Source organism: Mustela lutreola, chromosome 16 (genome assembly GCF_030435805.1).
Source record: "Mustela lutreola isolate mMusLut2 chromosome 16, mMusLut2.pri, whole genome shotgun sequence".
NCBI lineage: Eukaryota > Metazoa > Chordata > Mammalia > Carnivora > Mustelidae > Mustela > Mustela lutreola.
The window spans coordinates 4,825,946-4,846,312 of record NC_081305.1 but is presented as its reverse complement, the minus strand read 5'-3'; the positions used below and the strand labels follow the sequence as shown (position 1 = coordinate 4,846,312).

At 46.8% G+C, this 20,367-nt stretch overlaps 1 protein-coding gene across 1 annotated transcript in view; it reads left to right on the top strand.

Moving 5' to 3' along the window:
• The window catches only part of CDH13 (cadherin 13), a 989,149-nt gene that overhangs the window by 753,078 nt on the left and 215,704 nt on the right, over positions 1-20,367 (top strand). The window contains exon 7 of the mRNA XM_059153524.1: positions 10,635-10,813. Coding sequence (XP_059009507.1) covers positions 10,635-10,813 — 179 coding nt within the window. The remainder of the gene's footprint in view (positions 1-10,634; positions 10,814-20,367) is intronic.

The following is a 20,367-nucleotide window of genomic DNA, read 5'->3' as shown; positions in this document are numbered from 1 at the left end:
CACACTCTGTCCCCGCTGTCACAACCAAAAGTGTCTCCAGATATTGTCCCTTGAAGAATAAAAGTCTCCCCGCAACCTTGAAAACCACCGCTCTAAGGAGGACTAAAACTATTTGCAGAACTATCCCTACAATGGGCTAAACAAACAAACAAATGCATGATTTCCTTTCTTTTTTTTTTTTCCCCCTAGAGCTTTATAGACGTGTAGTTTCATATTTGAGAATTTGGGCTACTTTATGCAAATCCAATACAAAAATTTAGTACTTTGGAGTATGAGGGATAGAGTGTCCACTTAACATTGCTTTTCTGAAGTGTTTTAGGCAAGATCAGATAATTCGGCCGAGTACCCTGTATCCTTCTGAAAGAGCCGCATACAATAGGAAGAATAGATGAAAAGATTTAATGGAATTTTTTTTAAGGTTTTGAGAAAAATATTACCTTCAAAATCTAGATGAAATGAAGAAATTAAGGCAATAAAGTGAATCCTGAGAGGAGGGACCCCACTTTCAGGCATGTGTCACCTTTCATTTCAAAAACCCATTTTCTTGCCTAAAATCTGGCCGGCTACAGTGCAATTAAGCAGCAACTGGCCAGAAAAGTAGGGCAAAGGTGCCGTGAAAATTGAGTGGCGATCAGGAGAAACCAAAGGATTAAAATAATCATAAAATAAAATTAAAATAAAATAATTAAAATGAAAATCGTGAGTGAGTACACGGTGGTTCTGTTCCCATCTCTTTATCGGTGTCAAAAGAAACAACCTTTGAAGATAGATGGCAGACAACCATTGCTCAACTTGTCATAACTTATTACATATTTGACTGTCAATTTGTACTTTCAAAAAAAAAAAAAAAGAACCAGCTAGCTCCGGGGAGGTAAGTTAAATTTGGGAAGAGAAGTCTGTCGCCTTTCATACTGAGCCTGTGGTACCCACAGCTGCACACAGACGCTCGTGGCTTCCGTTCAAAGAGCGAGCAACTGTCTCCAATTCAAGGCGCTTTCATTTGTCAGGACAGGGCTGTCTTCCTCCTGGAGGGTCCTTCATCAGCTCAAATCTGCGTCAGGAGTATACACCTCATGCCAGTTTGATTCTGCGCTCTTCTTGGGGGGAAATCACGAGTCCTCCTGAAATGCTCAGCGGTTGACATACTGCATGATTTCGGTGACATCCTTGGCAGCCTCCATAGCCCGGCATTTGAGAGATGCTCGTGATTTTGCAAGTCGGGGTGGGTTCAGCGGAACGGTTCTGTTGTTGGTGCTGCCTGAGGTTTTCCATGTCGACATAGCGGCTGTCATCTGGAAGCTGAGCTGGGGCTGGGTGATCCAAGGTGGCTTCAACACACACGTCCGATGGTTTGCTGGGGCTGGCGGCCAGCAAGCATTAGCTCCCAGACACGTGGCTCCCGGCAGCTGGGCTCCAGGAGGGTGGGTTCCAATGCGGAAGTGCTTTCTCGTCTCTGCTTGTATATTTCCATGCATCCCGCAGTTCACGGGAAGTCACGTGGCTAAGCCCACAGTCAGTGCGGAAGGGACCGTACGAGAGTGTGGATGCAAGGCAATATAATTCCCTGGGACTACTAGTGGAACAGTCTTTCTCCCTCAAAAGCTGTCCCTGGAGTCAAGGCATTTGAGATGAGTGGAAACCAATCCCAATATTTGAAAATACATGAGGAACTGCCTGGATGTTTATGCTTTTCTCTAGAACAGTGTCATCTAGCTCTAGGCCAAAGCAACAAAACTTACTTTCTAGAGAAATATGATTTAATAAAACATATTTATCTGTTTCCTTCCATCTTTACTTCCTGCCATTATCAGAGGAGATTAGCTGTGGCATGCACAGGACAGCAAACCCAAGCTCTAAACAAGATGGGATTTGACTTTCTCTCATTTATTTCTTTCTCTTGTAAATGAAGCTGGAGGGAGGCATTCCAGGCTTCCCTGGAAGCTCCATGGTCACCAGAGAATCCGGGATTCATATCCCTTCTGTCTTTCTGCTCTACCTTCCCATCACGGAGCTTCTATTTGAAGGGCCACCTCATGGTGCAAAGAAGCTGCTAAGACTATAGTCATCATGTCTACATTCCAGGTAGCAGGAGATGAGAAGAGGAGGTGTTCCAAAGTGCACATCTTATGGTTAAGGTCCCTTTAAGGAGTCTCACACACAGTACTTGTAGTTGTATCTCATTGTCTAACCCTTAGTCCATGGCCACATTAGCTGCCAGAGAAGTTGAGATATCTAGTACTGAGCTAGTCAGCAGCATGGCCAGCTAAAATCAGGAACAAAGGAAGAATGAGTACTAAACAGCAACTCATAGTTGGGGCCCTTGTTCCTCTAACAAAGCAGAGTTCAGATCCTAGCTCATGGGGTCATTAGCTGTGTGGCCTTCTCAGTCCTAATTTCATCATCTGTGCAGTGGGCTCACCCAGGTATATAACATGCCTCCCGTGATTCATATAGGATCAAGTAAGTTAATGCTTGAAATGTGTATCATGGGATATGATATCATTGTGTCTCTACTGCCTCCTCTTTTGCTGGGCCCTGGGACCACAGGAGAGGTTCCAAAAGGGAGACAGAAGGAACAAGGGAAGAGTTCATAGTGGGTGCACCATTTTCTCAAGTTGTAATTTATCACCAACGGACACATTAACAACATTTAGCTCATGTCCTTGGGGAAAATAAGTGACTCTTTTGACAGTCAAGGTCAAAAGCTAAAAGCTGGTGAGCCATAACCTGTTTTATTTGGCCTTCTTGTTTTACTCAGTGATCTTTTACTTTTAAAAATTTTAACTGGTGTCCAATGTGTAAATATTCTGATAGATTCGATGCAAATCCAAATTCTCATCTTTTCTTGAAAAATCAAAAGATCTGGCCTCTCCAGACTCACATTTGAGAAATGTGGCAATTACTTTAAGCTAAAAGGCAGCTGCCCCTTAAACAGGACAGGGACCCTCCAATTAGCCGCAGACCACACCACTCCCAATTGTCTTGAAGTCGTTTTACTCATGTTAGGTTACCCATGTAGGCCTTGGGTGGGCATTTGCGCTTCTCCCTCCTGGCCCAGCTCCCTGACCTCACTCTGGGAATGGAATCAGAGAGTCACATCCTCAAGGCCTACGGGATCGGGTTGCTATCAGAGGAAAGATCACAGGTCACTGACACCTACATCAAAACTCTCATCTTCAAGAACTTTCTAGATCCAATGCACAGCCTGATCGCCATATGCAAAACGTGAGAGGAATCTCTGTTGAGGAATGACAGTCCCTAGATAATGGAGGGACAGAGGGAAGGGCCTCCCACCCAAAGAAACAACAGTGACAAAGCTACACCTCCCAGGCTTTGCCTTAGGTCTCAGGGACCTGCCTGCCCTGAGCTGGGCTTTCGTTAATAGTCTGCACACCCCGAGCGGAAAGCCGACCTCCTTCTCCCACTCCACCTGCGGGTGCTTGGGAGATAAGCAGAAAAACTTCAAGTGAATTATGAGGAGCAGCTTCCAATCGGACACCCCCTCAAATGAAGATAAAGCAGGTATGAAATGCTAATGCAGGTCAATGGGAAAATAAGACACTATTCATGATTCATTACGTGGGTGACTTTTCAGGAAAGCACGCACCGCAGCCTGTGGGCTACCTCTGGAAAGCTATCAAGTTGCTGTGGTTATCTTTTGTCAACTAATCACCAGACAGTTTCCCTATTAATTCTTGTGTACGTGGAAACATTGATAAGACCAGAGGAAGCTGATTCGTGCTTGTGTGCACTCAACTGAAGTCCCTAGGCTTGTCTGAGGGAAGAAAGGAGCTGTTTCCTTGGGAGAATTTAATGACGTCCCGCTTCATAGATGCTGAGTGTGAGTCCTAGAACGAGTAGGCGCCGCCCTGTTCGTGGTTGTGCCCCTCAAGGTTTTGCTCATCGCCAGCACACACAGCAGCGGGTCCCCCCAGAACGGAGCTGCAAATTGCGGCAGTCAATAAAAATAGTGATAAAATTGGACACCCCTCGAGTATGTATCATCGCCCAGGCGTCGGATTTTATATTCATTAATTTGTACAATCTCAGTGGGGACAATATCACCCCAAGGAGGAGCAAATTGGTGTTTGGGGGAACATTAAAAATATTGGATACTGCAATGGTTTGTGACCCTCCAAAGGGTCATAGTCTGTGATTAGATATTCAGGACAACGGTGGCAGGGGTGGCAAGTAGGAGGAAAATGTCTAAAAAGGCTCCGGAAGGGAGGGTTGGGTGATAGAAAATATAAAAATTAAAAAAAAAAAAAGGTTGAGAGATGCTGCATGAATACATTCGATGTTCACACAGGCCGTTCTAGGGGGTCGTTTCGTAAATGGAAGGGTTGAGGTTCAATGAAACAAAGGAACTGGCCCCAGGAGGCCCTGCTGGTCAGTGGCGAGGCCAGGATTTAAAACCCCGCCTTGTGCCGAGCTCGTCTTTGTATTTGCACGCCTCCTTCTTTCGCGTCACCTTTAAGGGCTGGAGGGGACAGTGGGGCTGTGTACCCCTGCGTGGTCGGGAAGCAATCCCAGAGTGGTGTGGCAGGGTGAGCGGGATGGGCGCCATGGCTTGCGTCACTGAAGTCACATTCGGCGACGCCTGTCACATGCGTACTCCGACACTCGTGGCCAGATGTGTCTGTGTCTGCAAGCCGACTTGGCGTGTGGGTGACAAGCTCCTCTGGTTTGCCCAGGACAGTCCTAGAACGCTCTCGGTCCCACACAGTGTCTGAATGTACCACCACCTACTCTTATGATTTGCAGGCTTTGTCAACGATGTGACATTTTGTCACATCTAGGGGACTCCCTTGGTGATGTCTGCTATCTCGGATCACCTTGGGTTTTGTATTACACATCTCCCTGGAAAGCATGCAGTGGCCCCAACCATGCTATCAGAACTCTGGGGCCAGGGGCGCCTGGGTGGCTCAGTCGTTAAGCATCTGCCTTCAGCTCAGGTCATGATCCCAGCGTCCTGGAATCGAGCCCCGCATCAGGCTCCTTGGTCAGTGGGGAGCCTGCTTCTCCTTCTCCTGCTTCCCCTGCTTGTGTTCCCTCTCTCGCTGTGTCTCTCTGTGTGTCAAATAAATAAATAAATAAAATCTCAAGGAAGGAAAGAAAGAAAGAGAGAAAGAGAAAGAAAGGAAGGAGGAAAGAAGGAAAATAAGTCAGTCAGCCTGAAGCCAAGTACGGATCTGAATGTCCAAGTCTCAGTATGGGAATACGGTTTTTAAAAAAGAGGTCTAACAATTTTGATCCTGTGAAGATGATGTTTGGGGATGAGGTCAAAGAAATTTCCAGAATAGAATAATTCTGTTGCCTGTTAGCCCGGGGTACGCCGCAATTTAGAGCCCCCCACATCTGAGGCTGGTTGACCTTTCATTGAGATTATAAGCAGCCCCTCACCTTGGGATCTGCTCTCCGTTCCCTATGGGTGTGGCTGTTCTTGAAGCCACAGAGAAGCCAAGCTTCCGACACCAGCCCTTCAGGTTATAACAGCAGGCGACACTTTCTCTAATCAGGTGAATGCAGTCAAGAGGAAGGGGCCATCTTACCCAGACAAAACAATCATAACTGTTTATCAGCCTGTCATGTCAGTGACCATGTCCTTCAACCAAGGAAAATGACAGCCCTGCTTGAGACTCTGAACTCGCAGCCTGTAATTCTTTTATTTGCTTTGGAGGGGCTGTTCCTAGTTCATGTGGGAGTGACAGGGTGGTTATCATTTATTTTGACACTCAGGAGAATATCCTGTTGGGGGGAAAGGCAGAAATGTATTTCAGGGGACCCACACGTGTGTCCATCATATAATTATCTTTTCTCTGCCATCGGGCAGTACATGTTGGCAAAAGACAAGCATGAATGGAGAAGCCACTGGCTGATGGAAATGAGTGAGCCCTTCTTCTGAGATCAGGGTGTGGGCTCGGGCACAGGGTAGGGCACAGGTGCCACCAGGGCACAGGAACAGCTATCCTGGTGACTGTCTGCTGAATGTCAGCCTGCTGAATCCAATTCCAATAGGGGCCCCCAAGGAGCAAAAAATATGTTTAGAGGTGGTAGTGAAGCATGCCCAGTTGTGAAAAATGCCAAAGCGATGTTGTCCACTCTTCTTGGTAACAAGCTCGTCACGGTTTCTGGTCAACGCCAAAGAAGACGAATTGTAAGCCTACTCAGCATTGATAAAGGACCTCCCCCGTGTCAGACGCTGGGCTTTGAAAGATGGGCAAAACACAGTCTGTACCCTCCAGAGTCTGTAAAGATGTTCATAGAATGAAAAAGTTCTGTCGACAGAGAAGTTAGGGAAATGCTGCCAATGCTATTCTCTGTTGGAGATTTACAAGATGCATTTGCTTACTAAGGACACTGACAAATCCTCCAGGATAGAAACTTGCTTGACTTGTCGTTATTGTGTATTTCCCGAGTCCGTTTCTCTGCTGAGCCCATGGAACCAGGGTTCCTTGGATACAGTTTAGGAAACGCTAGTATAGGAAGTTTATCCAATCCCTGCAGAGTCAAGAAGTATGAAAATCATGATCTAGCCCCCCAGGGGAGGGGCTGGCAAGAGCAGGGTGTTGGGCCCAGTAGACGGACTGGAGCGCAGGATAGAACCTTGACCATAAAGGAAAATGGTAGAGTATCACTCGGAGAGGCCGCGTAGCCTACAGAACGTGTATGCATGTGTGCGTGTGTGAACACGCATGTGTATATGTTAGCATAGAGTTGTGATCCCCACAATGGAAGCTCCTATCTGCAAATTAAGGCCATGGGCAAGGTGGAAAAGAGAGGGTAAGGCAGAGCAACTCAGAAGTGATCGGCTCCTGGGCTCACCCTGCTGCAGCCAGTACCAGGTTCTGTGGACAGCTCCATTGTCTGAGGCCATCACTGGCACTCTCATGACGGCTTAGAACCTAGAGCGAGTTTGATAAGAAAAGGGATCTTCCTCAAACCCTAATGTATGGGCATTGCACCAAGTTCTTACAGAGACCAAAGATGAAAGTGTTACTAATATCCTCTTGTTGCAATTGGGAAAACCAAGTCTTAGGTAGGACTGAGTAACTTACCCATGTTCATACAGCAAGACTTGAACCTCAGCATTACCCCAGAGTTGTTTTCTTTAATGTTACAGACCTATTTACATGACTTTGGCACCATTCATCTCCATGGAGGCGGGCCTCGGAAATCCTCTTCTGTACCCACATTTGGGCTAAGACAGAGGCAGCACATAAGACCAAGTTCATTTCCTCCTGAACTATGCATTAAAATGAAAAGCATTTTCTGGATAAACATAAGAATCTTCCAGGATACCCTTTTGTTTTATCACATTATGAAATCTGCAACAATAACAATGATAAAAGACGTCACCAGTGACTTTCCTGGTGAAAAGTGAAAACTCATTAGCCCGAGAGGTCTTATTTTCTTCCTCTCATCCTTTGCGCGCAAAGCCGTCATGCATGCAAGCCATGAGGACTTCCTCTTTATGCTTTATTGTGCTTGTTCGTCTATGACTCCTGGGAGTAGCTGCCTAGATAATCAGGTGGAAGAAAGACCCTGATTCCATTGTGTGCCTCAATGGGAAACCAAAGTGCCAAATTGTTTGCTGATATTTTCCAAAGATAAGGGGCAAGATAAGGGGGTGCATAAGCCAAGCGTTATCTATGTTCATCCTTGATCCCCAGGTTTGCCTTATGACAATTCACAAAGGAAAAAAGAAAGGCAAAGAAACATGGTAAAATAGAAAACGTGCCTGATGCCTCTGGCCTTACGGCAATACTGAGACTGCTTTAGAAATCCATCCAAGCTTATGGTGGTCAGATACCCTTGTTTGTCTGATCAATCAGACCTAATGGCGGATGATCTGATTCCAATTGAAGGAAAAAGTAAAGTGCCTTTGATGGTCTGAGAAGCACTGTTACAGACAGGAAAGGAATACCAAGATGGCATCTGAGCCAGATGAATTTTTTGTTTCAAGTTTCAATATTTTCTGCATGTGAATATTTCTGCTGGGAACTATAGGATTGTATCACTTTTATCTCTTACCCATTAGTTCACATTTCGTGGGTCCAGAAGGGGTCAGAATGACAGATGGGGCCCTATATTCTTAGAAGAGTAAACTACAATGAAAAATCATAGTTGGGCAGGTTGCTCTGAGCCAAATACAATGGCTCACAATTGTCAAGTCCAGGAGGCAAATGTGCTTGATTCTGCTCTAGCCCATGCTTCTGTTGGGTTTGTGAAATCAATACAGGGAGCCTTACAAAAGTGGAGCAGGGAGACCAGCAAGGGGAAGGTTGAAAAAGGGAGTGAACCACTCCATGTCAATTACAAGGAGAATTGTCAATTATAGACCCATCAGAAGAATCATCAACAAGAAAGAATCATCAGTTACAGGTCCCAACAGGGAAGGATGTACATCAGATCTAGTACAAGAAATCAACCACCCTTACAGCTCACCCAATGAGAAACTATCATCACTTTGAACTCTTGCTTTTCTCTAGTGGACCTTCCTTCAAAACAATCCCCCGCCCCAAACTCTTCCTCCTTGATAAAATAACATCACTCTCCTTTTTTGTTGGACTTGCCTATGGCTTTGTGGTAGTTTGTAGATCCTCGATTGCAATTCTCTGCTATTCCCAAATAACCCATTTTGCTCGTTGGATAACTGGCTATTTTTTTTTAGATTAACAGTATTTATAATTATGATCTTCTTGTATTAAATATTTAATCACAGAAGCAATCCATCCTCCTTGAAAAAATGATCAGAACAGTATTGATTAGGCCAAAGTCTTCCCTTCTCCTCACCATCCTTAATTCCAATCCCCTTTGTTCTTACCCAGATATAAACACTACTGGGGAAGAAAAATTCGTCCTCTGCCCTTCAAGGTTCTTCTGGCTCATCTGAGAATCCAGTTGACATGAGATCTATTTGATTTTTCAGGACAAATTCAAACAAAAGTTTAACAACCTGTATACCTCCTATACACATGGAGAGACCCAGGCAAATAGAGTAATTTCCTGAAAGGGCTAAGGCCTAAATACCCTAAATACCATCTTCAGCCAAAGATGGGGTGGAGATCAGTGGTGGAAGGTGACCAGGAAAAGTACAGGCAACAAGGTAGTGTTGTTATGCAGATTTAAATCCTGCCTTTTCTACTGATAACAGTTTCTAGACATTTAGAGTCCCCCTCCTCTTACTGATACAGTGAGGGAGATAACCTCACAAATGGAGATTTCCCTTATGCATGTAAATGTTCCTCACAAAAGGGGTAACTTCCACTTGATTTTCAGACCTTCTCTTTGTGTCTGCAGTTTTCTTAAAAATAACCAGCTTAGAATAATCAACATGTCAAAGAGGCATATCTTGGGGTGGCAAGATTTGCTCCCCTACACAGCTGTAACCAATCTGAAATTCATTTTCATAGACCTGCTATGTTTTTATGGACATAAACCGTATCTACAAAATATATGTATAGAGTATTGTGGCATTTTCTGTGTGCAAGCAGGTTCACAAAAATGATGCCATGCTACGGATAACATTCTTCAACCTGATAATGTCACGTAATACTCTATCTTGGACAGCCTTCCATGCTAGAACCCATGAGACCTACAACCTCTTTCAGACGGCTGCAAAATTTCTCATAGCATGGGGAATCCCATCATTTTAGCAATTCCCCTGTTATTTGGACAGTTAGATTGTTTCCGTATCTTTCACCGTGATGGATAATCCTACGGGGAACATCCTGGTAAGAATCTGTCATTGACACATGCAAGGGATTCCTGAGGGTAGATGCCAAATGGGTGGCTGTATTTGTTTTTTTGTTTTTGGGGGGTTTTTTGTTTGTTTGTTTTACTAGCTGTGCTCACTTGTCCCCAAAAGTGGCTGACACCAGTTCTTCATCCCATCAGCTGGGTGTGAGCAAGACCCAGTATCTGACATCCTTATCAACCATTGCTGTAATCAAGTAGTCCCCATCACTTTCATTTCTATATCGTCTTTGTATCTTAAGTGCCTACAACAGTGTCTCTGTCACACAGTGGGGGCTCAAAGAATATAGGTTCATGTTCCCTTTCACTGGAACATCTTTTCCTATGGAGGACCCTCTCCTTCACCTTGCTTACACCTACTTACCCGCTGGATGTCTACACCAGGGACCTTTCCTGAACCTCAGCTTAGATGAGGTGGTTCTCCTCTGTCTTTGTAATGCTCTCTCTCAATGCATTTGTAATGGTTTATTATTTTTTAGATGCTGCCTCTCATCTGCTGAACACCAGAGAATGCCTTAGCTCCCCTCTGTGTCTTCATCCCTGGGCCCTGGCCCCACATGTAGTAGGCATTCAATAAGAGTTTTTAAGATAAAGGCCATTGTCATGCTGCCACATGCACAATTGAATGAAAGTGCAGGCAAATAAACAGTGTATCAGCAGAAGGAAAAATTAAGCTGTCAATCTGCTGAGCAGCAAAGATTTCTTTATTTCAGGTCTTTTAACATGACGGAGTGGGAGGGAGAGCGAAAGAAAAGCAAAACTAGAACAGGGCCGTGGAGATGCTTTCCTTTTTAATGTGGAAAGTGACTGGGGGCATCCCTGCTTATCGCTGTCCCCCGAGTGACCATCTTCTGCCCTCTGTCCTGTCCCCTCAGGGACCACGGTGATGCGGATGACAGCCTTTGATGCAGACGACCCGGCCACAGATAATGCCCTCCTACGGTACAATATCCGACAGCAGACGCCTGACAAGCCATCTCCAAACATGTTCTACATCGATCCTGAAAAAGGCGACATTGTCACCGTCGTGTCACCTGCCTTGCTGGACCGGGAGGTGAGCTGAAAGGCATACATCTTGTTTCTCACGAGAATCGAGCGCGGCTTTCACAGGAGGGAAGATGTGGGACTTCGGGCAAAGGCACTTTATATGGAGGGGTGGACATAAGGACTTTACACAGAGTTGGGTGGGGACATCTCTAAAGGGAAATGCGAACCCCAAAAACACGCACTCTCAACGGCCACATCCTTAGGAATTACTTGTATTTATTCGACCTGGTGCCTCTGTTTCCTCACCAAACCCTTATTCGTGCGCCCTTGTGATGGGGTGTCTATGTCTCCTTACCCATCTGCCAGACGGAGGGAGGGGGCGAAGGAAGGAGGGACAGGCTGGCAGGGAGGTAGGGGAGGGGCAGATGGGAGGGAGGTGGCTTTGTCCAAGATCACTGATTCAGGTGGCTTCGACTTCTCTTCTTTGTCAAACCCTCTGTGGTGTGAACCGGTGTGAGCCGGTGTGAGCCGGTGTTTCCCCTGGAGCCTCTCCTGCTTCAGCCTCAGGCTGTCGCTGGGAACACTCACCCATCCTGCAGGTCAGGTGACACACACAGGTGGCCCAGGGACCTTCGTTGGTCGGCACACTTGCTCTTTCTTTTTGCCTATGTACTTTCAAGCTTTCCTATCAGTTGCCCTGTCAAAATATTCAGATTTCATATTTATTTTTTTAAAAATTCCAACTTCTAGCTCCCTGAAAATCACAAATTTTGGAAATTTTAGGCCCAGTTTCCATGTGTGGACAGTCAGTCATGTGAGATGTGACAGTCACTTGGAGCTGGTGGTCACAGTCCCATGTATGTGGGGCGTGCGCTCCTGCCCCACTTACGCGCCCCCAGACTGGGCCCCCTGACCCTGGCCCTTCTCCTGAGTTCCAGGTCCCACTCGGCAGCTCCCCACAGGGCTCAATAGAAGAGACTCTTGGCTCTTCAAACCCAGTGTACCCACCCCAGATCTGCTCCTGTCCTGGCACTCTTGGTTCCCAGCATGCCATCATCCCACAGACATGACCCCCGCTGTCACCCTTGACCTGCGAGCACCACCTGCGCCATGGTAACCGCTGGGTTTCCCTACTGGGCTCCCTTGCCTTCTCCCCTCATGTCTTTGATTAAACAAATCCCTGGGTCAGAAGTGCCTTCTCCTCTCCTTTCTGGTTTTCCACGCTGCCGCTTCTCACAAGTATCTGGGTTAGAGCCACTGCCCCTCCTGAGGGGGCCTGGGTGGCTCAGTCGGCTCAGCGTCCAGCTCTTGATTTCGGCTCAGGTCATGATCTCAGGGTCGTGAGATCAAGTCCTGCATTGGGCTCAAAATGGGTGTGGCATCGGCTCGAGAATCTCTCTTTTCTTCTCCCTCTGCCCCTCCCCACTTGCTCTCTCTCCCTCTAAAAAAAAAAAGAAGAAGAAGAAGAAAGAAAAGAAGAGTCTTCCTAAGACCTGAGCCTTCCCTGCCTCGGTGTCCCCCACCCTCTGACTGCCCTTACTGCAGCCATCAGACGCATGTGCTCCTTTAAGCCGCCACGTGTCTTCTTGAAGAATATCCCCTTGCTCTTCCTCTGGGTCTAGAAGTGGGCTGCCCAACACAGCAGCCACTGGTCACGGGCAGTTATTTACATTTTAATTTACACTCATTGATATGAAAACGTAAACCTGTATCAGCCAGGACAGACAGAATATCGTCACCATCACAGAAAGTTCTGGTGGGCGACATTGGCCGCAACTATACACCTAAGGAGAGTAAAGACTATGGTCCTTTGCATGTCTGGAGCCCCACTGCGTACTAGCACCCTTGGAGCACTCCCGAAACTCTTCGTTGTATGTTTTTGGGGATACAGGCAAGAATGAGTTGGAAATGACACTGAGATTCTGCACTCCAGGGGTGGGAATCCGTAGCTGGGAGTGGGGATTTCTGGAAGGGAAGAAGGGAATGAGCTCTGCATCGAAACCGTGGTTGTCACTTGGAAAATGTGATTGTGGCTGGCTAAAAATAGGAAAGCTGGGAAAAAAGAAACACACCGAGTCTACTTCCTCCATGTTGTGTCGAATACTCTTTCCGGCCAGCCCTGTGTTTACGATCACTCGATGCTGTATTATCTCCTTCGGAGGCAAGGAATGACTTCCCACCTCTGATTTTCCCTGTGTGTGTGTTCACACATGTGAATCAGAGGTGGGAAGTCACACGTGTGAACACACACACACATACACACACACACACTGAGGCACACACGCGCACACACACAGCAGCTTTCCTAATTCTCCCAGAGGCACACATGCAAATTTTTATAAGGCGGAGACGAAATGCGGTCACTTCTCTGGCTTGGCTTCTCTTCCTACTGACAGATACTTTTTGTAGGTCTCTATTTATAAACCGAAGTGATAATATAATGGTTTATTCCATTTTTAAGGTTTATTTGGGGTACTGATGTGTTTTAAGTGCATGATCTCCTCATTTGGGTTTTTGTTAACTCGCACTAAGTATGTAATGATGAGAGTTGAATTAAGCATTTCTGGCCACAGCGTACCAACGGCTCCCCCACAAAAAATAAACACAATTTAACCAAAATTGGAAAATCAATGAAAATGAAGGAAGGGTATCGCTTTTCTGTGAGGGTTTCCAGAGTTCACTGCTGACTGAGGCAACATTGGTGCGATCTGAAGGAAGGAAATGTCCCTGAACATAGACAAGCCTTGTCGACTGACTCGTGCTGCGGTAAGCTTCTCTTCGGCAAGTTTGCTGAAAGGGCGAAACGTGTCTCCGCGTTCCCCATCCATAAAGGGACAGACCTTGCACGTCGCACTTCTCATCTCACTGCCCCGTCCTGCGATCACGTGCCCAGGACGGGCTCCCACCGCAGGCTTGAGGAATCGTTGGTCAGTATTTCCAGAGCTACAGAGTAGACATCTTATCCTGGGTTTGGTTTTTAGGCTCCTTCCAGACCATCTGAGCTGTCATTGAAAATGGGATCGCACCGTTTACTTTTCAGACAGTGGCCCACTGGGGCCCCCGGCAAACCTCGATATGATTCAAACCCATTGTCGTTCCGTGACCGTGTCTTTGGGCCGGGATCTCAAACAGCGTGTTTGCGTGTTGAATACTGTGGGTGTAAACAAGTGGGTTGGGGACTCCTCCTAGAACCGGGGCCCCTGAGGTTATACAAATGGGGCGCTCCCGTTGGCCCCAGCTGGTTGGGAGTGGACGCTCTGGAAGCCTGTTGATAGATACAGTGAGCTCAGCTGATGAGACCTCAATTTTCCAACTTAATGTTCCACTGTCCTTTCTTTTAATGACTACGTCCCCAGGGAGGACCCTGGCAGATAAAGTAAGACTTCAGGGGACACCGCAGGACTGTTGCCTTTGAATGTGCCTCTTCCACATCTGCTTTGTCCTAGAGCGCAGGCAGGATAGTCAAGGGCGCCATCTTGGTCGTTGCCTTTTCTCCCCAACTGGCTTCTCAGGGTGTCTCTGGGAGGCCAACTGAGGCAGGTGCCCTCACTGATCTGCTCCTCCCCATACTCTGAGGAGGAAAGGGGTTGTGTCCATCTCGTTCCCCGACACCTTCCCAGTCCTTGGCACGTGAGGGATGCCCAACAAATATTTATTGAGCACGAAAGGGCAGGAAGGGTACAAGGGAGAGAGGCAGGTGGCTGGGAATGTGTGATGTCTCTCTGGTACTCGGGTCATTGCCATTCATTTCCCGCTGCATTCAGGGCAGTGCCACCTCTGGACCCACAGCGCATGCCCAGAGCCAGGAGGGAGCCCACCCGTTGCTCACCTGCTTTGCCTCAGGAGAACATGCTAGAAGGCAGCTCACCCACTGTCTTCATCTTCTGAGGACCCATAACGGACGCCGGTCCTTTTCCTCCTAACCATGAGCGGCAGCCGACTTGGCTTCCCACTCCATGGGCCACCGTGGCCAGATAGATGCCGTTGGACTTGGTGGGTCTGTTCTGCTTGGTCTCCACATGGTGAGACGTTCAGTCAACTAGAACAGAGGCTCTCAAACTTGGCTGTGGAGCGGTAGAGCTCGCGGTGCTCCAGCCGAAACCTGGAGCCATGCCATCAGAGTCTCAGGTGGTGGGACACAGTCATTAGTGGTTTAAAAAAAAAAAAAAAAACACCCAAGGAATTCAAACATGCAGCAAGCTGAGGAGTCCTTTGGAGACCACGTTTCCGTGGTTCGCTTACACATTTCCCCACCTAGCTGAGCGTAGTTTCCCGGGATGGCTCTAAAAAAGCACCACAATCCCGGGAGCTTAAAACAACAGAAATTTATTCTCCCACGGTTCTGGAGGCCAGAAGTTGAAGTCAGGGGGTTAGCGGGCTCAGGCTCCCTTTGAAGTCCCTGGGGGAGGATCCTTCCTTGCCTCTTCCAAGTCCTGGGGGTTGCTAGCAATCCGTAGCTTTCCTTGGCTTGTAGACACGCCTCCAGTTGCCACCTTCATCACTACGTGCCCCTCTTCTGACTGTGTTTTCACGTCATCTTCCCTCTGTTCATGTAGTGAATTGTAAAGGTGGGTAGTGAGTTCTCCCTTGCGGGAGGTATTCAAGCAGATTGCCCTCGGTAGGCTATCATAGAAAGGATTCAGTTAGTTAGTAAAGGTTATATCCTTAATGTCTTCTCCAACCTTGAGACTATAGTTACTGAAAACAGCTGTTGAATATCTTCAAGGGGCCGTTTGTTCTGCAGGATGCTGCCTGCAAGAGTCGGTTTCCTAGCTGGCCAGCTGCGTGACCTTGGGCAAATCATTTAAGTTCCCTGAGCCCATTTCCTCATCAGTAATTGCTGTGATAATGACATCTGCACCCCAACTGTATCAGCTCTCCGAGATGTGCATAACTTCCTCCAGCTTTGCAAACAGTGAAGCATTGTAAGAACACAGCTATGACCCCGTGTCACACTTTCTATGGCTGCTGAGAACCCAGACCCCAGTTCCCACTGGCTACCACTGAGAGCTTGACTGTTGTTTCAGTCCACATGCTGCTGATGCAGAAAGACTCTTTCCAAACTGTACGGACCATATTCACTCCACCCTGTGAATCAGACCTCTCCAGGTTCCTGACGCTGGGCTGGGTTTTGTTGCAAATTCTCAGATTCACAGCTGAATTTGAGAGCAGCTGCAGTGACCATCTATTGTCCTTACGTTTTCCTAAGCTCGGTGTGAATAGACGTCAGATTTCACTTGGAAACAAGCATTTTCCAGTAAAAGCTCTTCCATTTACTTTTTCTGAAGCCGTGCTGGAATACAAACTACCCGGAGAAAGAGATTTTGGACGTTTGTCCCATCTCTGTATACCCATTGCCAAGCTTAGAGCCAGATAAATAATAGGAACTTGGTAAAGATTTGTGAGATGGATGGATGGATGGATGGATGGACGGATGGATGGACAGATGGATGGATGTCCTGTGTTCCTTCAGTTTGTATTTATAAGAAAATAGCTTACAGATGATCTCAGAATTTTCCGTAAGATCCACACCCTAGCATGGATATACAGAGGAAATGATTTTATTTTAGTCAAGAGCCTATTCTTGCCCTTATGTAATCATCTGATAATCTAATTTATTCACCTTCTACCTGCCTTGTGTCAGGACTGCACTAGGCCCTAAGAAATACCTTGGTGGATAGGACGGGCGTGAGGATCTGCGTTTCTGGCTTAAACGTTTGGGGAAACATTTGGAGAAAATAAGAGCCATCTATCCTACTGAACGAAATTGGGTTCATCTGGGGCACTGTTTTATTCTTTTCCATAACCATACTCAGCCCCTCACTCTGACAGCTCTGTCTAGGTTTGTAAGCTATGTCTGGCTGCACCACAAAATAAAATCAGATAAAGGTCCCTCACGTTTGATAAATGCTTTATTTAGTTGATCATCTTGGCTGGGAGACTGAAATTCATCAGCTGAAATCTGCCAGCTTTTCTGAACACAGCCACAGTTTGAAACCACTCAGAGCAGCTAATGGCCAGTTTGGGGGGGGGGGGGGGGCTTGTTCTTCTTTTCGGTTTCCTCCTTCTCCTCCTCTTCCTTTTTTTTTTTTTTTCCCTTTACCCCTTCTCCCTTCTCCCCCCTTCTCGCCTCCTCCTCTCCCCCTTCATCTTCTTCCTCCCCACCTTCTTCCTTCTACTTCTTTCTTCCCCTCCTCCTCCTGTGTTTCTTAACAAATAGAAAGACTTTTCAGCAGCGCCTGGGTGGCTCAGTGGGTTAAGCCTCGGCCTTCGGCTCAGGTCATGATCTCAGGGTCCTGGGATCGAGCCCCGCGTCGGGCTCTCTGCTCAGCGGGGAGCCTGCTTCCTCCTCTCTCTCTCTCTCTGCCTGCCTCTCTGCCTACTCGTGATCTCTGTCTGTCAAATAAATAAAATCTAAAAAAAAAAAAAAAAAAAGTTTCCAGAAGAAGTCCTTAACATTCTATCTTCACAATTGCAAAGTGAGAATATCATTAGTCTTTTTAAGGAGGGTGAGCACTTTTCTTTGTTTGAATTCGGCTTCAGCTTACTACGTATTATCCTCTGCATAATCTAAGGAAAGTGGTAGTCTACCCATAAAAATGTACGTACAATAAGAGATACTAGGGCTGTGAGTGTAATTTATTTTCCATTTTCAGCTGGTAAAGGATTTTCTGAAATTTTGCAATTCCCCCAATTTTTAGGCCAAAAGGGAAAACAGAATTCTTTTCCTTCTTTCCGTGGTAAGTGTCACATAAGTCTTAGATTTACGTGTATGTTTTTACCGTGAAAGGTTCGGGAGTCCTTGATTATGGCAGAGAAAACTCAAAAACGTGGCCGAGCATCCTACACAAAACTGGATGTGTGGCTGCAAGTCTGAGAACTATGCGCTTGGTCAAGATGATCCAAGTTGGGGCACCTGGGAGGCTCAGTTGGTTAAGCCACTGCCTTCAACTCCGGTCACGATCCTGGAGTCCGGAGATCGAGTCCCACATCAGGCTCCCAGCTCTGCCAGGAGTCTGCTTCTCCCTCTGAATTCTCCCCTCTCAGGTTCTCTCTCTCTCACTCTCTCTTTCTCAGATAAATAAATAAAATTTAAAAAAAAAAAAAAAGAAAGAAGAGATGATCCAAGTTAAAGTACTGTCACACAGGCAAAACCTCCAGAAACAGTAACGAAATCTGTGAAAATGATGATACCAAGTCATGCTGTCTAAAAATAAAGGAATAATCGTAAGCGATAACATTTCTCCCATGCCTTGAATGAAAGAAATAACCGTCAGACTATCAGGGAAATAAATGTTTTCAGGCCGCTCTGGTCTAATGCTAATACTTTTCTCATTATCATCATGTTTAAAACATTGGCAGTAATTACACACAATTCAATCACGCTGTCAGGAATATTCTGCTTCTTTATTTCGGTGGGTGGGACCAGGATTATTTAGATAACAGCATCCGCCCCATTTCTGTGAGCTATTTACTCATAAATATTTTTGTTGGGATCATTTTCTCCATCTTTTTTTTTTTTATCACTTGCTGCTGAGAAAATAGAAGGGGAGAAAGTTGATGTAAATAAATTGTCTTATTATTTTTAAAATAACGCATTATCCTTGCAAATGAGACACAGATGGCAAACTACCCTCTGGGAGTCACACTCGCTCTGTTGTGTCAGCAAATAAAATGGAATGGCGTGTTCACGAGGCATGAGGCTAGCAAAGCCCGGGGGGGTCTGAAACCTCGGTTGCGTATGTGCCAGCCTCCTGCTGGCAGCAGTAGAGCTGGAGGTGGGGAGGGCAGGGCCTTCCCCGGTGGCCTCCTGCATGTCCCGACTCCGGATCAACTCTAGCAGGACACCATGGGGAGCCTCCGCTCCGTCAGGACCCCTGAGCATTTCTCCACCTCCTCCATGGTTGGCCATGAAAGCAAAGACTGTCTTCAGTCGCCCGGTAGGACCCCAACCTGCCTGAAATCTGGTCTGACAGTCGTGGATCTAGGGCGGGGGAGCCAGCCTCAGCGTCTCCGAATTCATAGCCCACCTGCACCTCTCATTAGCTGGGACATCAGGTAGCCTGTCTAAAGCCTGGGTTCTTCCTCTGCCACATTGAGGGTAATCAGAGTCCCCACCTCCTAGGCTTAGCAGGATGATCAAATAAGATACATCAGGCACTTAATACCCTGTAAATACCAGTGGATATTAGTTATTTTCATGATGGACAATGAGACTGAAGAAGCAGCTTGGAGAGGGGATTTCTTCCTAGGGCGGGGAGCCCATTCACACTCTGGCCCCACGGCAGGGAATCTGGCGGGCTTAAAAAAGTTCAGCAAAACACTGGGGTACTCCACACACCACAATCCAGGGACAAATGCGGACACCTAAGTATGGAGCACCTACCAGTGTGTGCTGCGTGGGTGACAGAGGCTGGCCATCCAGGACACGGAGATCGTGCTGCCTGGTGAGCAAGGAGAGCAGAGTGGGCGACAGTAAACACAGGAAGATGGGCGGCTGGAAGGCTACAGTGAAGGAGTTGAGGGAAGGGCATCAGGGGAGGGGAACAGCATAGGCAAAGGCGTGGCACATTCATATACTTCTTGAAGAGAGATCGGGACCGGAGGAGATCCATGTCCTGGAGAGATCCCAGACAAGGACAAGGAATTGGTACAAGATTGTCGAGGGCTTCGAATGTCATCCTACAGATTACGGATGTATCCTAATGTAAATGCAATGCCACCAGCCATATTCAAACATTAAACAGAGCTCTGTTCAACACGGCGTTCTCAGAGCGGTGACTCAGGAGCACTGGCCCGCTGGAGGGGGGACGATCAGCAGGAAAGCAGGGGCATTTGGGGAGCAGCTTGAGAATCCTTGGTGAACGATGGGTAGCTGATTGCTTGTCTTCTCAAGGGGCGAGACAAGGACTTACCACTTGAATCCAAATTCTGCAGGTTGTTCATGTCAGAATAAACAGCAATCGTGTGTCTCTGTTCCTGGCATCTTAGAGTATCAGACAATCAGTTGCTGTGTGGCCTGTGTTGAATCGAGAGACACTTAGCTTTGTCATTAACAGAGACTCATCTTACGTATCTGACAAATGTGTAATTCTCTGAGCTTTCTCTTCTTTTCTCTCTTTTTTTGTAGGGTAGAAATAACTTAAAATGCAGGGCGATGATGAATTTAGAGCACTTCTCTTTTTCTGTCATTTTAAATCTCTCCATCTTACTTTATGTGAAGGACCCTAAAAATCGAAGCCCTCTTTCCTTTTGGGGGAAAAGCTATTTTAGTTACTTTATTTTATTTTTTTAAGATTTTATTTTATTTATTTGACAGAAAGAGAATGAGATCACAAGTAGGCGGGGGTGGGGAGCAGGCTCCCTGCTGAGCAGAGAGCCCCATGCAGGGCTCGATCCCAGGACCCTGTGACCATGACCTGGGTTGAAGGGAGCGGCTTAACCCACTGAGCCACCTAGGCACCCCTATTTTAGTTATTTTAGTGAGCACATATTTCTTGGGGCAGCTGGCTTAAGCATCTGACTCTTGACTTTGGCTCAGGTCGTGATCTCAGGGTCATGAGATCAAGCCCTGCATTGGGCTCCACTGTGTTGGGGGAATGTGCTAGAGATTTTCTCCCT